Source organism: Panthera uncia, chromosome F2 (assembly GCF_023721935.1).
Source record: "Panthera uncia isolate 11264 chromosome F2, Puncia_PCG_1.0, whole genome shotgun sequence".
Lineage (NCBI taxonomy): Eukaryota > Metazoa > Chordata > Mammalia > Carnivora > Felidae > Panthera > Panthera uncia.
The window spans coordinates 35637174-35654294 of NC_064812.1; the positions used below are offsets into that span (position 1 = coordinate 35637174).

The 17121-nt window shown below is 43.6% G+C and overlaps 1 protein-coding gene across 2 annotated transcripts in view; it reads right to left on the reverse strand.

The window, feature by feature from the left end:
* GRHL2 (grainyhead like transcription factor 2) overlaps positions 1–17121 on the reverse strand; it is a 173928-nt gene that overhangs the window by 74512 nt on the left and 82295 nt on the right. For both annotated transcript variants that reach the window (XM_049633542.1, XM_049633539.1), the window contains exons 6-7: positions 15348–15504; positions 10971–11082 (exon numbers count right to left, since the gene is read on the reverse strand). In XM_049633542.1, coding sequence (XP_049489499.1) covers positions 10971–11082; positions 15348–15504 — 269 coding nt within the window. The remainder of the gene's footprint in view (positions 1–10970; positions 11083–15347; positions 15505–17121) is intronic.

A 17121-nucleotide genomic window follows, 5' to 3' on the forward strand; every position in this document is an offset into this window, starting at 1 on the left:
TATATATATATATATATATATAAATTTATCGTCCATAAGACAAACTTGTTCTCACAGGAGGGAAGCTGTTGCTTCTGTTTCTATTTTCCATTTGTAATGCTGACCACGGCATCCGGGGACTGTCCTGATAAGTTCAAGAGGATCGGCAGCCACCTAAGGAAATCTGCATAACTGCTCTAAGCGGGTTTCCCCATCTGTGAAATGCAGATAATAGCAGCACCTACCCTACAAGATCATGCTCACTTATGTAGCACTCAGTTATTTCAATACTTGTCTTTTCAAAAGCACAAACGTTTGAGGTGGCTCTGCATGCCTGGGAGCCTGTTCAAAGACGTTTCTTCTGACCAGCTTTCCCTCACTTGGGTTTCTACAACCTCAAAGAGCTTAATTTAATTTTGGAAAGACTTTCTCTTGGCAAGTTTTAGGTTGTGTAAATGAAGAAGGAAAACTTTAGATTTGCCTAATTTCGCACTCGGGGGTGTGGCAAAGACGCACGTTTGTGTCTGTTGCAAAGTGCAGCCAGAGAGAGGCTTCTAGTCAATGTTGAAGGACAGCAGACGATGGTGGCTGTGCGGTTTGTTTCCATCAACAGACGAGCCTCACGAAACTATCAGAGTGTATCTCCACATATTTTTTGTAACTTTTAAGCCAAGCAAGGAATACTACAAAATGTGAGACTATCAGGTTACCTGGGGTCTCATTAAAAGTATCTCTGAAGAAAAGAAACAAGCCTCAGACAAAAAAGATGAAATCAAATCAAAGCGCAGATTACATGTTTGAGACGAAAGCATGGTCTTCCACAGCTAAAGATACAGAAAAGTTCCCATCAAGCAGAGGAAAGACGGTATAGTGCCCACGAAATGTGGGGGGAGGGGGGACATAAAACAGGAAATAAAGCATTTTACCGTATTAAGTATAGAGGGTCTATTAAGATTCTGAGAGGGGTCTCTAAGCATCCATGCCATGCTTTAATCCCCCTCTGTAACATTCCTTCTGGTTAACCACTCAGGGCTTTTAAATTGTCAGCACTAAGGAAACCCTTTGCAGGGAAAGGTTTGGTCAACAATAATATCCTGGAACCAGGTAAATATACTTCTCAGGAGCAGTGAAGAAAAATAACTAAGGGCCACATTCGTTACAATTTTTAATTTCCAAATCTAGCTAGTTTTATTTTTTTTTGAAAGTTTGCTTTGAAACAATTTCCTGTGTTTTCTTCCACAGAACAGTAATGATTTCCAGTTAAGTTAAAAATGAGTCATTTCCCTTGGTGTATTAGTGTATGTATTCTATTTATGTTAGTAATTAGTTATTAAACTACTTTCATCGAAAAGGCTATAGTATAATTGATTAATATTTAAAATATAGGAATATTTAAAACATAGGCATTGACTAGATATAAACCAAAACCCACAGAGGGGCAGCTGACTCTGCCTGGAAAGATTAGGAAGATCCCACCCAAGTGGGGATGGAGGAAAAGGTCTTAAGGGGTGAAATGTCTGCCAGGTCGAGGAGGGAGGAAGGGACACTCTAGGCAAGCAGAGCCTTAGAGAGGAACAAAGAAGAAGCTGGAAGCAACTAGGAAAACTAGTGAGGGGCAAAAAAGGACCTGTAGATTTGGCACTAAGATTTTTTAATAAGGAAGCCTGGGTGGCTCAGTTGGTTAGGCATCCAACTTCAGCTCAGGTCATGATCTCACAGTTCATGGGTTTGAGCCCCACATCGGGCACCGTGCTGCCGGTGTGGAGCCTGCTTGGGATTCTTCCTCTCCCTCTCTCTCAGCCTCTTCCCCACTCTTTCTCTCTCTCAAAATTAATGAGTAAACTTAAAAAAAAAGATTTTTTAATAAAAGACAGACTGTACTGGATGGAGAGAGACACTAGCAGTGTAGGATATGGGCTAGTGGATGCCATTTTGAAGAAACACAGAATGGAAGGAAAGAGGAAGACCCAGCAATAGTTTAAAAGGAAGTCTCCAAGAATCAGGGCCTGGATATATGAACTCTGGCTCTGTTCTGGACCCTTTGCTGGGGGAAGGGGGGAGGAACTGCTGGATCACACTAAGTACACATGTTGAGAAGGAAGTGACTCTCCCCAGAGCTGTTGTCCCCAACAGAATGAGCTTCTAGCATGCATACTGAGACATGCAATGCAATAAATGAAAACCCAGAGTGGCTCAATGATTACTGAAAATCAATAGGCTCTGCCTGAATAAACTTTAAAGAGTACTTGCATTATATAATGTTTTCATGTTTATTTACCTTAGAGAGAGAGGGAAAGAGAGTACAAGCAGGGGAGGGGCACAGAGAGCGGGAGAGAGAGCAGACTCCATGCTGTCAGCATAGAGCTTGGTGCAGGGCTGGAACCCACAAATCGTGAGATCATGACCTGAGCCAAAACCAAGAGTCAGATGCTTAACACAATGAATCACCCAGGCGCCCCTTATAATGTTTTAAAACATATAACCTTAATAGCCTACCACACTTTTATCACATAAATGTTTTTTAACCAAAGTTGATGGCGAAGAGGAATTTTCAGTAACTGTGGCTACAGCACTTCCCTAAAAGCAGAAGGTGACTCACATGTGTAAGCGTGTGTTTGAATTTCTTCAATCTGCAACTCAAAAGTACAATTGTACGTACTTATCTTTGGCTATTTGAAGCTTAATGCTGACAATGAAGGCTGCTAGGCACTAGAATGGGTCTTCGAGAGAAGACTGGAATGTCCTCTCATGGAATGGCACTTCTCAAGTCTCTCACGAAGGATCAAGTACCATCATCTGACAAAGAGTTCAGGTCTCTTTTATAAATCAACGTTGGCTTAACTGGGAAGTTAACAGCGTCTGGAAGTATCATCAAGGGTGGGAAAATGTTGGGGCCTGTCGTGCTGGAGACGGGAGCCCCATTTGCAGGTCTGAGGTGATTACAGCAGACTGGCCACCGTGGGCAGTACCTTCTGATCAAATGGGCAGTACCTTCTGATCAAACAAAAGAAATGACTTTTTGGTAACTGGCGGTATAGGACACAGACACATTACAAGAACTATCAATCCTTACGTCAATTGTCTTTCACTAAATTTGAACCACAAACCCAATTCCTGCAGCTGCTCAAGTTCCACTAAGATTAACCTCCATTAAAAAAAAAAAAAAAATTAATTCCAGTGTAGTGAACATCCATCCAGTGTTATATGAGTTTCAAGTGTACAATATAGCGATTGAGCAATTCCATATATTACTCAGTGCTCAACAAGGTAAGTGTGCTCGTAATCTCCTTCACCTATTTGACCCACCCCCCACCGACCTCCCCGCTGGGAACCATCTGTTTGTTCTCTATAGTTAAGAGTCTGTTTTTTGGTTTGTCACTTTTCTTTCCTCTGTTTTGTTTCTTAAATTCCACATTTGAATGAAATCATATGGTATTGGTCTTTCCTCTAGAAAACTCCAAGAAAAAAACAATCACGTTAATTTTAATCACAATTCCTATTTGAAAGTGGAATATGATTCCAGACTGAAGAGAGTTCTGAAGCCTGGAAAGAACAGCTTAAGTGGAGTAATTCACCAAGGTCAGAATAATTCTGAGCTGGAGAGTCTTCCGAAAGGCTTCTCTTCAACTTGCAAAGAAAACTATTGAGAACGAAACTTCAGGAAATATTTCCACCTCATCGGGACTTAAGCTTTCAAGAAAGCTTTACCTTGACATAAAAGGGGCATTTAAAAACTGGCGCTAAAAAGATAGATTTGCATGAGGGACGGATGAAAATCCCATAATCACATGCTAATAATCAAAGATGAACTACAACCGCCTGCTGCTATTTACCACGGAGAACTACAGGATTAATATTAACAATGTAACTGACACATCCCGATACAGGGAAAGACGACTGCTGATTGAAATTGAAGACAGAGAGGGAACTAAGAACAAATTGTTGGTTTCACAATTAGCCACTAAGTTATACTGATAATGGTTTGTTGGATGTGACTACAAAGTAATGAGGCATATTTAGATGTGCTTGTGGAGTCAGTGTCATTGTCATTACAATCCACGTGACCCACTGTGAAAATGCAAAAACCACGGTGTTCTTTATTTTGGAACATCTGCATGGTAAGGTGGTAAAATAATTCTTAATTCTGTCCAGTAGAGAGAAACTGTATGTGAATGTGCTTCAATTTATCTATTGTAGCTTCTGGCTCTCATTCCGTAAAGTTAATTTCAGCTGTGGACCCTCCTCTAACTTTCCTTCCCTCCATGAAAGGGAGCAAAGAGAAATATGTGCCTTCCCCAGAAAGCGGTCTTGGAATTACCCATGGTTTGAGTAAGCTTGAGATGTAGTCCAGTTCGTTTTGTCATTTGTGGTTCACGTAAAATATTTTTAAATGGCTCATGCTGCGCAAAACTGGATGACGCCACTGTGCAAATGAGTCCCGGGGAACTTCCGTGTGTAGACGGTGCCTCAAAGTCGTCTTGCCCCTGGCTGAACACAGCACCTGGCTAGCCTGCACTTCCTGGCTACGTAGCTCCTCTTGACACCCCTACCTAGAAGCAGGGCACCCGTTTAGTTAGCAAAGCCACACTTTGTTTCTGTGATCTTTTCCCTCTCCTTTATCCCCACAGCCAGTCATCACGGAGGATCTATCAGTTCTAGAATCCGTCTCTTGGTCCTGGGATAACTTTGCATCTCCCCTTTGCAATTCACTCCTCCGGGGGGCTCTCCACCATTCACCCGGCTATAATTGGTCTTCCCACTACCGGTCTCTCCCTCACTTCACCCCATCCTCCATGCTGACCTGGAATTAACTGTCTGAAATACAGGTATCATCCCATGACAGTGCTGCTAAAAACACTCAATGGTTATCCAAAGGCTCTGAGTTCAAGTACTACAACTCACTAAAGAGAAATGTCATGGCATTACATTATCCTATTTGTTTGCTATTTCTGCACCCTTCCCTCCATCTGTCCTTACCAGCAATCTGGGACGACTGATGTACAAATGGAATGCACCCACTTGGATGAATGACAATACGTAGGTATCATTTTTATTATTCCTCTCTTGCATATTCTTGGATCTCTAAACTCCACTCTGTTCAATAATAGCAAAACTCAAAATAAGGTATGCATGCTACAGTTCAGTATAAAAAAGTACAAACACAGACACACAAACACACATTTGAATATCTCCCCAACAAAACTGTGCAACAAGACTTTATGAAGCCAAGACTGTGTTAAAGCAGCAGAGGATGAAAAACTCTGAGCTTCATGACCCTCAACATCTGCTGCGGTGATGCCCTTCTGCAAAGCCCCTGGGGTAGCATTTCCCCAACATTCTCCCTGCAGGTCAGGTTTGCCACTGGGACACAGGTGGCACGAGTCAATGGCCCTCTAACACCTACAGCCTTCCGGGGCCTGGACCCCCACACACTCTGCCGGGCTTGATGAGCCTCTACGGGAGGCCTGGAGTTTTGGCCTGGACCACATGGAACCCGCTTTACCCAGGCCTCCTTTCGGAGAGACGAGCAAACCCATCTACCTTACACATCCCTGTTGCCCTAAGATTCTCCTTTAAAAGGCAAGCCTTTCCCCAGCTCCCAAGCCCTTCTCTCTCATTTCCTCAGGACTTCCTTCTTTCACCTTACTGTCTGTATTAGTTCAATCAATGAACACTCTTACTAGTATGTAGGTCTGTTTCCAGCCCTCCCATCTTTGCTAACACTTTTATCAGACTTTATAAAATAATTTGCCAATCTCATTTTGGTTCTTCTGCCTTGATTCCTGGGTATGCATGTGCTGTTTCCTTGGCTTGCCATGCACTCGTATGGCACCTCGTCGACCTGGTATGTTCTTGTCATCCTCTCTGAGGGGTCTCAGAAACACCTCCTCCGGGAAGTGCTCCTCCAAGATGCCATTCACTGTGTGACATCTTAGCTATTCATCTTCTTGCCCCCAGGCTCGAGCAGTTTGAGGACAGGGGCTCTGTCCTAATTACCTCTAAATCACTAGTTCCTAACAAAGGGTCTGGCATGTTTGCTGAATGAATAAGGAATAGCCGTGCCTTTCTGCAAGCCAGTGGCAACTAATATGGGGCCAGCACTAACTCCGCATCCTTATAAAGGGACGTTCACAATCAGAGATAAACAAACAACAGAAACAATCCAAGTGCCGCTTCCATACAGGAGACCTCAGGTATAATTGGCACAGAAGAGCTCCTTGGGCTGCAGAATGTAAACTCATTTATGACCTGGAATAATTGTTCGTTCAACGAGCTCACAAGAAAGAACTTGTGAGGCTTAGAGAACTCTGCTTGCATGCTTTGAAAAGCAGCAGGAGCCGCTTGGGCTGAAGTCTGTTTGTTTTACTTTTATCAAGTAAGAACTAATTGCTAATGTTTCCTTCCCCCCCCTGCCCGCCCCCCGCAAAATAGTTTATGGCCTAATGTACAAGAACCACATATCTGAACTGGCTTTCAGAAACACCAGAACTAGCAGCAGCCAAGAGTCCCATGCCCCAGACTGCCAAACAGCCTCATGTCCGGAGAGGAAGGCTGAGAAAGGGGAAGCAGGACATCAGCAAGGTCAGGCAATGGATGTCTGCAGTCACTCTACAAGTAATCAGGGCCTGCTGGGGCCACGAACTACCTAGAGGTTGAGGTCCAAAGATGATATACAGTGGAGTGAGGACAGAGAATAAAGAAAAACCCCACAAGTGGTGCAAACTCAAGCATTCTTGAGTTTCCACCTCACCTACACCACTTACCAAGCACATGACCTTGGGGAAAATTCTCAACCATTCACCACCTCAGTTTTTAGAATTGTTTTGGGGAATGAAGGACAAAATGTTTATATATGAACGAGCCTGGGACACAGAAGACAGGGGACACATGAGAGATATAATTAAGACATAGTTCAGTCCTTCCAGAGGCCTGCCTTCTGTCAGTGTAATAAGAGTTTAATCCACACGTTTCTTTATTCATTCGTCCATTCACTCATTCATTCAGGAAATATTTATTGACAACTCACTATGTCTCAGGCCCTGTGCTAAAAGAGACAAGTGTCTGCACTCGTGGGCTTTACCTTCTAGTAGGAGGGGGGACACAATAAGAAACAGAAACATATATACATAAAGAGAATGTAGGGGGGTGATAAACGTTCTGCAGTAAAATACAGGTGAAGGGGCTGGAGAGCGATGAGGATATGCCGTTTAGGTAAGGTGACAGGGAAGGTCTCTTTGATAAGGTGACAGCAGGCAAAAAGTGATGGGACAAACCACGTAATGGGCAAGTATCTGCCCAAGGAGGGCTGTGCCTGGTGTGATGCAGGGCAGCCCCACTGGCGACTCCAATCAGGACACAGGGAACCTGGGAGCCAAGGCATCATGTGCTTTGAGGAGCAGCCTCATTCCCTGGGCCCTGGGCCCTGGGCCCTAGGCCCTCGGGCTCCCACTCTCCTTTGCACGGACCCACAGAAAGGACTCCATCGGGAACACTAAGAGTCCTCTCCCCAGCAGGCGACCAGCACTGAGGGGCTAGTCAGAGGACCAGAAGTATGTGGGGATGAGGAGCAGCCTTGGAGAGCAACCAACATTCTAACCCAAGTGAGATCAATGTACATCAGGAAAGATGTAGAATGTTCGCCAGCCATCATTACAGGGTACAAGAGACAAGAGAGAAATCCTTGCGTATGAGTGCTGAGGGGATGCGGAATAAGGAAAGATACAAAGAGAGGCGGAGGCTTCAGTGGGCTTTGCTTGAAGTGGAGGTAGAGAGGTAGAGAGGCAGAGAGCTGGAGGACGGCTGGTTACCCCGGGAACCTCCAAAAAAAATGAGATGAAAGACTCTGCATGCCTCTACACACAAAATTGTGTTTAAGGAGTTTGAGGTTCCCCTCAGTCCATCCACAGACTCTGAAGACCACAGGTTATGAATCTCTGCTTTAACGAAAGGGGCCTTATCTCAGTCTTGAACTCCCAACTTCAAGGTCACTACCCAGAGGGCCCGGTGGAACCTGATGGCCGCGGTGGCTGGTGGAGATTTAGAAACGGCAGCCTTGGAGCCCTAACTATAACCTCCAGCTTCATGGAGGTTAAGCAAAGTAAAACATTTTTAAACGCTGGATTCTTCCTTTCCTTCTTCAGGCTACCAGAAGGTTCTCGACCCAAACTGGCAACTACACGGCACATGCGCTCCTCAGCCTCCCCTCACCCTCAGCAGGCACCGCTCACTCCCCTGGCGGAACCAAGGTAGAGCCTTCACAATGTTCTCAGCACCACACTCCAGAGCTCCCGCTGATGGCGGGGCACCACACACAGACGTACACGTGATCGCGGCTTCGGCCCTCCCTTTATACTGGAGATGGTGTTAGCCATCAACTGGCAGAGGAGTGCGCGGTTTGATCTTTTTTTAATCTAGTAAAAGAACGAATTATATAAGATTTTTGCATATTTCCTCATCCTATGTGAGCAGCTGTCAGGTTGAGGTTGTGGCGAGAAAAATCCATTTTCCATTTGAAGCTAAGGGACTGATTAACACCCCTCAGGTTCAGGTTCAGAGCAAGTAGCCCAAGTAAGCCACAAAGCTTCTAAGTAAAAGTCATAAATCTCAAAGATAAGTCACGTGTGTGCGTGTGTGTGCCCATGCGTGTGTAAAGGGTTGTAGAGAAAAGTCTGAAGGCAGGCAAGAGGTGATAAGAAGAAAGATAAGATCTGAAGTCCTGTGAGAGCTGAGAAATCATTCTGGTCTAAGAAAAGTAAACCTTGCAACACTATCAAAGTTGAACCAGCAGGTAAGCCAGTAAAATGTTTTTATTATTTGCCTTATTTGGACTTAGTCCATATTTCTGTTTAATTGCTCCTCTCATTTTCTTGGGTAATAATTATAAGGCTAACTTTTCAAATAAAATAAAATTGTTCCTCTGCTCCATGTAGACTGGCTACAAAGCAGGTTAAGGCAAGTATCCCCAAGCCCGTGTCCTAGTCAATCACTCTTGGAGTTTCTATGTAAGGGCTGGGTGAGGAACACTGTCTCATCCTAGCTCTTGCACTAATTATCTGAGAAGTCACTTAGCAAAGTGGGTCAGTGAGTCTCTCTGGGCTCAGTTTCCTGGTTCATTAAAGTTATTATGTTTATTATTTATTATTAAGCATTTATAAATACATTTGACTAGTAGGAGGTGTATGTGGGGGGGGGGCATGCTGGTGTGCACTGGGGGGAGGAGGGGTGTAACCATCTTGCAGGATAAACCAACAAGTAGTTCCATAGGTTCTATTGTGAGTCTCTAACCCTAACCTAGTCACTAACCTTTCTGCCGTTGGTCATGAGACCTTAGCAAGGGTGAGATGGAATGTCTAAACATCCATCATTGCAGTGTGTAAGAAATCAAAGCCATGGCTCAGTAATGCCTTTCTTTCAATGGTTCAGTAATACCTTCTGAAACCCAACACAATGGCAACCTTCACTTTGCCTACACTCACTGCGACTGCATCCTCTTTGCTGCAAAATGAGGCAAGAAAGCCCACAGATGAGAAATTACTTATTTCTTATAAAAACAGCATATGCAGTGTTAAAATTACTTAGAAACACATATATTACTGTCTGCATCCTGAAGTACCTTCTAGAAACTTTAAGATCCGATCCCTGACTTCCCATCTTACTCTGTATCCCAGAGGTCGATTCCCACAAACTGCATTTGCTAGGCTGTGCCAGTGGCTTCAGGGTAAGTGCGGCCCTTGGGAAGCACTGGTGGGAGGCTGGGAGACAGGGAGAAGACAGGGCATTCCGTCCCCTCCTCCCAGTTGGCATTCTTTGAAGAGGTGTGTCTGGCAGTGACTCCTCCGTAGTTCCTCCTCTTGCAAAGCTGCTCCCTCTGTGGCCCCACCTCCTGCTGAGGCAGCCCCCACTATGGTTCTAGCTCTTGCTGGGTGGTTCTCCCAATACCCACAACCTCCTCCCTTTGATCTTCCAGCCCTGCAGGTAACAGCAGAGACTCCTGCTGTTGCTCATCTCTGGAATGCCTCCCGGTGCCTTCAGCCCTCCCAATGTTTGCAACAAATTCCCTCCGTGGGACCATTTGGCATGGACTCTGCTTTCCTGGCTGAATCCTGAGTCCCACCCAGGGGACTACCTGTCTCTAAAGAACAGACATCGTGTCTAAGAATACACGGGTTTCAGGGGCGCCTGGGTGGCTCAGTTGGTTAAGCGTCTGACCCTCGATTTTGGCTCAGGTGATCTTGCAGTTCATGAGATCAAGCCCCGTGTTGGGTTCTGGGCTAACAGGGCGGAGGCTTCTTGGGATTCTCTCTCACTCTTCCTCTCTCTTGCTCTGCCCCCACCCTACACGCGTGCCCTCTCTCTCTCTCCCTCTCTCTCTCTCAAAATAAATAAATAAACATTAAAATTAAAAAAGAATACACAAACTCCAGGAAATATACTTGGCAAATTCGTTCCTCCTGCTGGAAAAGCTCTCTCAAAGGTGTCATTTGCCAGACCACCTAATGTGTTGGAGCTGAAGGCATGTGTTGGAGCTGAAGGGACACTAGACAGAGAATTAGAGAGCCAGAACTGACTTTCCAGTCATGTGACCTTCACAAGTACCTTAGAGTCAAATGATCCTGAGGTTATTCGTGTCACAGCGGGATAAGAGTTCATCTGGTCGGCCCGACTGGCCGTTAGACCCAAACACAGGAGGGCCTGGAAATACGTTTTAGAAACCGACACGGTCGTTGCAAATCCAAATGTATCACTATTATTATATGAGGCACAGCTGACTTCCATAGAACAAAAAGTGCTTTGCACCCAGCTTAGCCTGATTTTGATTTCTCAGCCTGATTTGTACCAAATGTACTGACAAAGTGCACAGACTCATGCTTGGCATTTCTCCTGAAGAGCTGCGTGGGTCCTAGCTCTGATTTGTGTGCCAGGCTCTCCTTGGCATCACGGCAACAGGGCGGTTCACCAAAGACCACACGGAGAGGTCAAGGTCAACTTACCAATGTCAAGGACCCGCTGCTTCGCCGTATGCTGCCGAGAGTGCCAGTACTTCCAGTATTTCAGCTGCTCATCTCGGTTTTTGTCTTCACTGAAGACCACCATCACCACGCTCTGCAGAGGGGAGAATCACAGGTTTTACTTTCTGCCCAGGGCCTCCGATGCGTCAGCTTCCAGTTCTGGCAGTCCGGCCAGAGGTGTGTTCCCATGGGGCTGCTTTTCTTGCTTTACAAAACCCAGACAAGCTCGGCTGTGCAGCTTAGTTTGTTTACAAATGGGCCTATTCAAAAAGTGATTGGGAAATGAGAACCGTACATAGGAAAAAAGAATCCTACCTCCTCGTCACCACGAGTCATAAACAACCAAATTAACCAATGAACAGCATATTTGTTGTCTTGTGGGGCGAGTGGGAATACCAAAAAAATCTATTTGGTACTGAAAACAAACACATTTTTGAAATTCTGTATTCTGAAACACAGAATTTGGTGGCATTTATAAAGAAGCAAGCACCTGTTTCTAGCCTAATTAAGTGCCTCAGGCTGGAATAGTGGAGTAATGAGAGAAATACTAAGGTAATGAAAGAAATACTACAAGATGAGTTCATACTGATGAACAGGGGTCTAAGTTACAGACCAAAAGCTACGAGGCCAACTGTTTTATTTATTTCAACACAATTTGGATGGGCTTTCTTGGAAAACTAATCATATCTTGTAGAAATAAGAATCCAAAACCCCTTTGAGTCCTAAATGATAAAAATCCTCATTAAACTAAATAAATGTTAATTCACTGCCACTTACGAGATGAGACCCTACCAACACAAACAACCCCAAATCCCTTTAACTGCAATATCAGGGATACTGGTGCTCTCCTCCCTCCATAACCAAAATACTTCTTGGACATTTTCCTACTATTGCAGAATATTTCATTGATTCTCGTTCCTTAATAACTTCTCCCTTGTAGCATTTTGCACACTTGTAGTCATTTCATTAATTATTTATAACTATTCTGTCGATGGCAATGTCTTCCCATTGGCTTCCAACTCAAAGAGGACAAGGACAGTGGTCCTGGTGCCTGGCAAATAAGAGATACACAATACACGCTTGCGGCTGTACCGTCAACTCCAAATCGGGCTGATTCCCAAAGTATGTGTGAACATTGGTTACACAGGAAAGCAGGTCTCTGTTAGGAACACTAGTTCAGAAATATCCATATTATTCGGATTCACAAGCAGCATGACCCTCGAAGGTACGGAGAGATGACAAGAAGGGGCATCCCTGGCCATTCTGGTGGAACTAAGAGCCACAAGCGTTTCATTCTTCTCTCTCCCACTTCCTGAATCTGTCTTCCACTTCCTGAAACTTCGCCATTTACAATAGTCCCCCCCTTAACTGTGGCTTCCGTTACCCACAATTGGGCACCCCAGTCTAGAAGCAGAGAAGCGTCTTCTGATAGCTCATCCAAGGGTCAACAGTAGCGTAACGTTACGGTCACAGTGCCCACATCGTTCGTGTCACTTCATCTCCCCATGTAGGAATTTTATCATCTCCCATCATCACGAAAAGAAGGGTGAGCAGAGTAAAGTAAGATACTTAGAGACAGAGATACCACATTCACATAACCTTTATGACAGTATATTGTTAAAACTCTTCTATCTTATTATTAGTTATTCCTGTTAATCTCTTACTCTGCTAATTTATAAATTAAACCTTATAAGTATGTATGTAAATGAAAAACCATAGCATATAAATGGCTACATACTATCCATGGTTTCAGGCATCCACTGCGGGGGTGGGGGGGGACCTACAATGTGTCCCCCACACATAACAGGGCAAGGACTACCGTATATGTAAAAGTTCAGTGAGTGGTCTCCTGGTGTTTATCTCTTTCTGTTCCAAGATAAAGATAGCAGGTAATTTTTTTTGTAGCAAATGACTACGTTCGCCTAAATAATGGCATATTCTTGGTCTGGAAACTTATTTCTTCAGTAATACAGAGAAACGCAGTTTGAAAATGCTATTACCAAGCATACATGCTTCTATTCAGAATGACACTGTTCTCCAAAACTAATGCTGGTGGGTTTCATGTGCATCCCTCTTTTCCTCCATGTTGCTTGCTCTCCCGGAGCTGAGGAGAAAGAAAGATCCCTCTGAAAGGCACCATTCTAACTCTCCAAGGGTGTTAGACTGAAGTCCGTAAGAGAGCAGGGCTCTTTCTAGCCAAAATGAACAGATGGAAATAAATTAAATATTAAATTATTTCCACAGTTTCAATGAAGTAGAATTCTTGGAAGAGTGTCTATACTCAAAACTCAAGGGGTGCCTGGGTGGCTCAGTCGGTTAGGCGTCCGACTTCGGCTCAGGTCATGATCTCGCGGTATGTGAGTTCGAGCCCCGCGTCGGGCTCTGTGCTGACAGCTCAGAGCCTGGAGCCTGTTTTGGATTCTGTGTCTCCCTCTCTCTGACCCTCCCCTGTTCATGCTCTGTCTCTCTCTGTCTCAAAAATAAATAAACGTTTAAAAAAAAACAAAAAAAAACCTCAATAGTCATGGCCTTAGAATGTGAACCATCCACCATCTTTTCAGGGTGAAGATAATGGTGCTGTTAAGAGGGTGCATATACATACTGGTTATAGAGTTATACAATCTAAAAGAGTTACACGTGCGCTGGTAATTTACAAGATCGTGTTTTAAAAAGTAAATTTATCCAGAGTAAATTTATCCACACGTGGGGGTAATAGGGTATGAAGCCTAGCATATATATCCAGAGGTGGGTCCCAGGCTAAAACGCTTATGGCTTTTAGCCCTCCATGTGACTCAACACAGTGTACCTTAGTGGTTAAGAGAATGAGTTCAGGAATCTGACTGCCTGGGATATATCCTGGTTCCCTCACATTTTAGCTGTGTAACCTTGGCCAGTTACTAGTCTCTAAAAGGCTCCGTTTCCTCATCTGTAAGATTACAAAAATAGTGCCTATATCATAGGGTTGTTGTTAGTTTCAAATAAATGGATTGCTAGATATATGGTACTTAACACAGTGCCCGGCACATAGAAGATCCACCCAATAAATAGTAGTTGTTACGTTGTGGCGCTTGTTAGTATCATGGCATCTCTCTGTCATTGTTGTCGTCATTAATATTATTATTATATCTCTCCACCATTACGATGATTATGAGGAGGAGGAGGATGGCCCCCCTCTGCCACAGCCTTGACCACAGGGTAGGGAACACACCAGGCACCTTTCCGCCTACAACGGGCTCACCCTTGGGTAGGACATTCGCTCCACATCTTTCTCTCACTCCCAGCTGCCCTGCCTCCCGCAGCTCTGATCTGGGACTGGGACAGGCTTACAGGGAAGAAGAACTGCTGGCCTGAGAAATGACCAGCAACCTTCCTTATCTTTCTCACTGAAACAAAGCCACAAAACCCAGCTGACTCAGAGATCACCACTGCAATGATTTTACCTAAAACTAGTAACAGACAAGCTGGCCAGCAGGTGCCCAAATACTCTTCTCTCTCTTCTCCCTCATTTGTTACCTTTGCACGGGCATCTGGGATGGGGACAAAGCCACTATGCTCTCTCTAGGGACAGCGTGGCTTTCTTCTCAATGTACTAAAGAGCTTAGGAGGTGGTAGCTATGGATAAAATAAGGTGGGGTGGCACTATGCACACAGCATGTAAAACAAATCATTTTACAATCGGGCAGGAAAGTCCTTCAACCTCTTTTCAGAGAGCTCTGCTATGATTTTCCTTTTCAGGAGAAAAGGATTACCAGTTTCCTCCCTTCTTGGCCGCGGCGAGAATGCCAGAAGCTGGTAGGCTTCCGGCACAGTTCCATTTCCAACAAACGGAACTAATACTCATGAATGTGAAAACTCCACCGAGTCACTCCTGGTAGGGATCATGTCATGCCTCACTTTACTCCTGAGGAAGCACTGGGCTGCAGAAGGGCTTTGTAAGCAAGTCGCAAAGGGTCCGGGGACACAGAATAAGTTGCAGCCTCCCTCACAGAAGACAGCCGCAGCTCTTTCCTTGCCCACAAATAAGCTCCGACTTACAACTACCTGCTTGAAAAATTAAGATCAATTGATTGAACACAAGAACAACCACTAGGTAGCATAAAGGTAATGAAGGAAACTGGGAAAATCCCTTGGATACAGCCAGAAAGCATGTCTCAACCATGTCCCTCCCTGGGGTTTATTGGTTACTGATTAAAATGATAAACGGTAAGCCAGTAAGTTCTGTCCTGCTCCAACTCTCTGACATTTGTTCTGGAATTATTTATTTTGGAATTTTTTCCACACCCTCCCGCAAGATGAAGGAAGGTAGCAATTTCCTTCATCTGATCCCTCTGTGCTTTATTTGAGAAATAAGGATCATACCCTAACTTTGCTGATTGGGTGTCGGAAGCATTTGTTGTCTCCAGTCTCGCTGAGCGTTATGGCATAGAACTGTCCTTTGTTGAGGTAGGTCATGGGGCCCTCCCCCTGCTTCTGACGCAGAGACTTGGTAGCTTCCAGGGTGTATTGAAATGTGCCACTGTGAACAGAAAACAAACAGTGGTCAGATTCACTCACTTGGACATTTCTGCCTTCCTAATCAATTTCACATTGACAGCATTTTGTAGGAATATTAACCAATATTTACTCCATTTCAGAGACAAAACACAACATATGGCAAAGAGATGAGACCAGACAAAAGGTCATTGCTAATACAATGTATAGAGCATTTCTAATAGTGGCCCATAAACCAGATGGTTTAGAAGGAGAGAAAAGTCCATAAAGAGCCTGTCCAATTACGTAAGGTTGTGCCAGAGGAATCTGTTAGGTCTTGGATGGCAATCAGTAATGCCTGAAGCTTAAGAACTGATAGCATTTGCCACTTTTATCCCAACAACAAGCCAAATGTGTGAAAGGTTTTGTTTAATTCATACCTGTACCTAGACCTCTTTTTGTACAACCAAGATGTTGCAAAATAGCTATGTCCCACTTGAAAACATTTTGAAATGTGAAAACCTAAATGAAACTCAAACATTCACTATTGAGAATCTAGTTCCATAGCAGAAACTGGGTTTTTTATTTTTGGTTTTTTGTTTGTTTGTTTTCAAGACTGCAAAAGAACTCATGAAAGGGTAACTGCTGTAAATCAGGAGTTTGCAAACAATGGTCCCCTGGCCAAATCTAGCTCACTGCCTATTATTGTAAATAAAGTTTTATTGGAACACGACTACATTCATTCATTTATGTCTTGTCTATGGCTACTTTCATAACAGCAGGGTTTAGTACTTGTGACATACGGTGTGCCAAATCTAAAATATTTACTATCTAACCCATTGCAGAAAAAGCTTGCAGATCGCTGCTCTAACTCATTTCCCTAATATATAAAAGCAAAATAAAATAAAAACACTGATTTTCCCAAATTTGGAGAATTTATCCATTATTTAAAGTAAACAACAGGTATGAACCACAATCTCTTTTGTTTAAGATGTCCATTCAGAAATATTTCTTTCTCCTACACTGCTGGATGGCCTATAGTGATAATCCAATAACCAATGTTTTGTGTATTTTTTTAATCATCAAAAGCTCTTCACTGGGCCTATTATTTTCTTAGCTCTTTAATTCAGTAGTCTTTGAAAAGCTGGATGTAAAAACGTGTCAAAGTTCACCTCTTAAAATGACCTACTTACAAGATTATGGGGGACCCCTACTTTCTATGTTAAACATTTCGGCAATGTTTAATTTTTTGTAAGTTTTGTAAGGAGAAAGAAATGTGAAGGGCAAAACAATATTCCTCATTTCATGATAAAAACCTTACGCTTAAACTGATAAACTAAGCAAATTCCGGAATATGTGTCTTAGAATTAGGTAGGAAATAAATCATTCAAGACAGAACCAATTTCACTGTCATTTTGCTTAGAAAAAGCAATTTCAGTACAGCCACTGAATCATAAAATTTGAGACTTGGACAGGATATTAAGAATCACCTAGACCAGCAATTTGCAACTTGTCTAGGGCACAGATTTTTTTTAAAAAAAAAAAAAAAAAAAAAAAAAAATGAAGAAAGCTGTGAACCCTCTCTCCAGAAAAAAAGCACATATGAACAGAAATAGTCTTGAATCTAATTTTGGGGAGTTCATGCCCCCTAAGCCTGTCTATT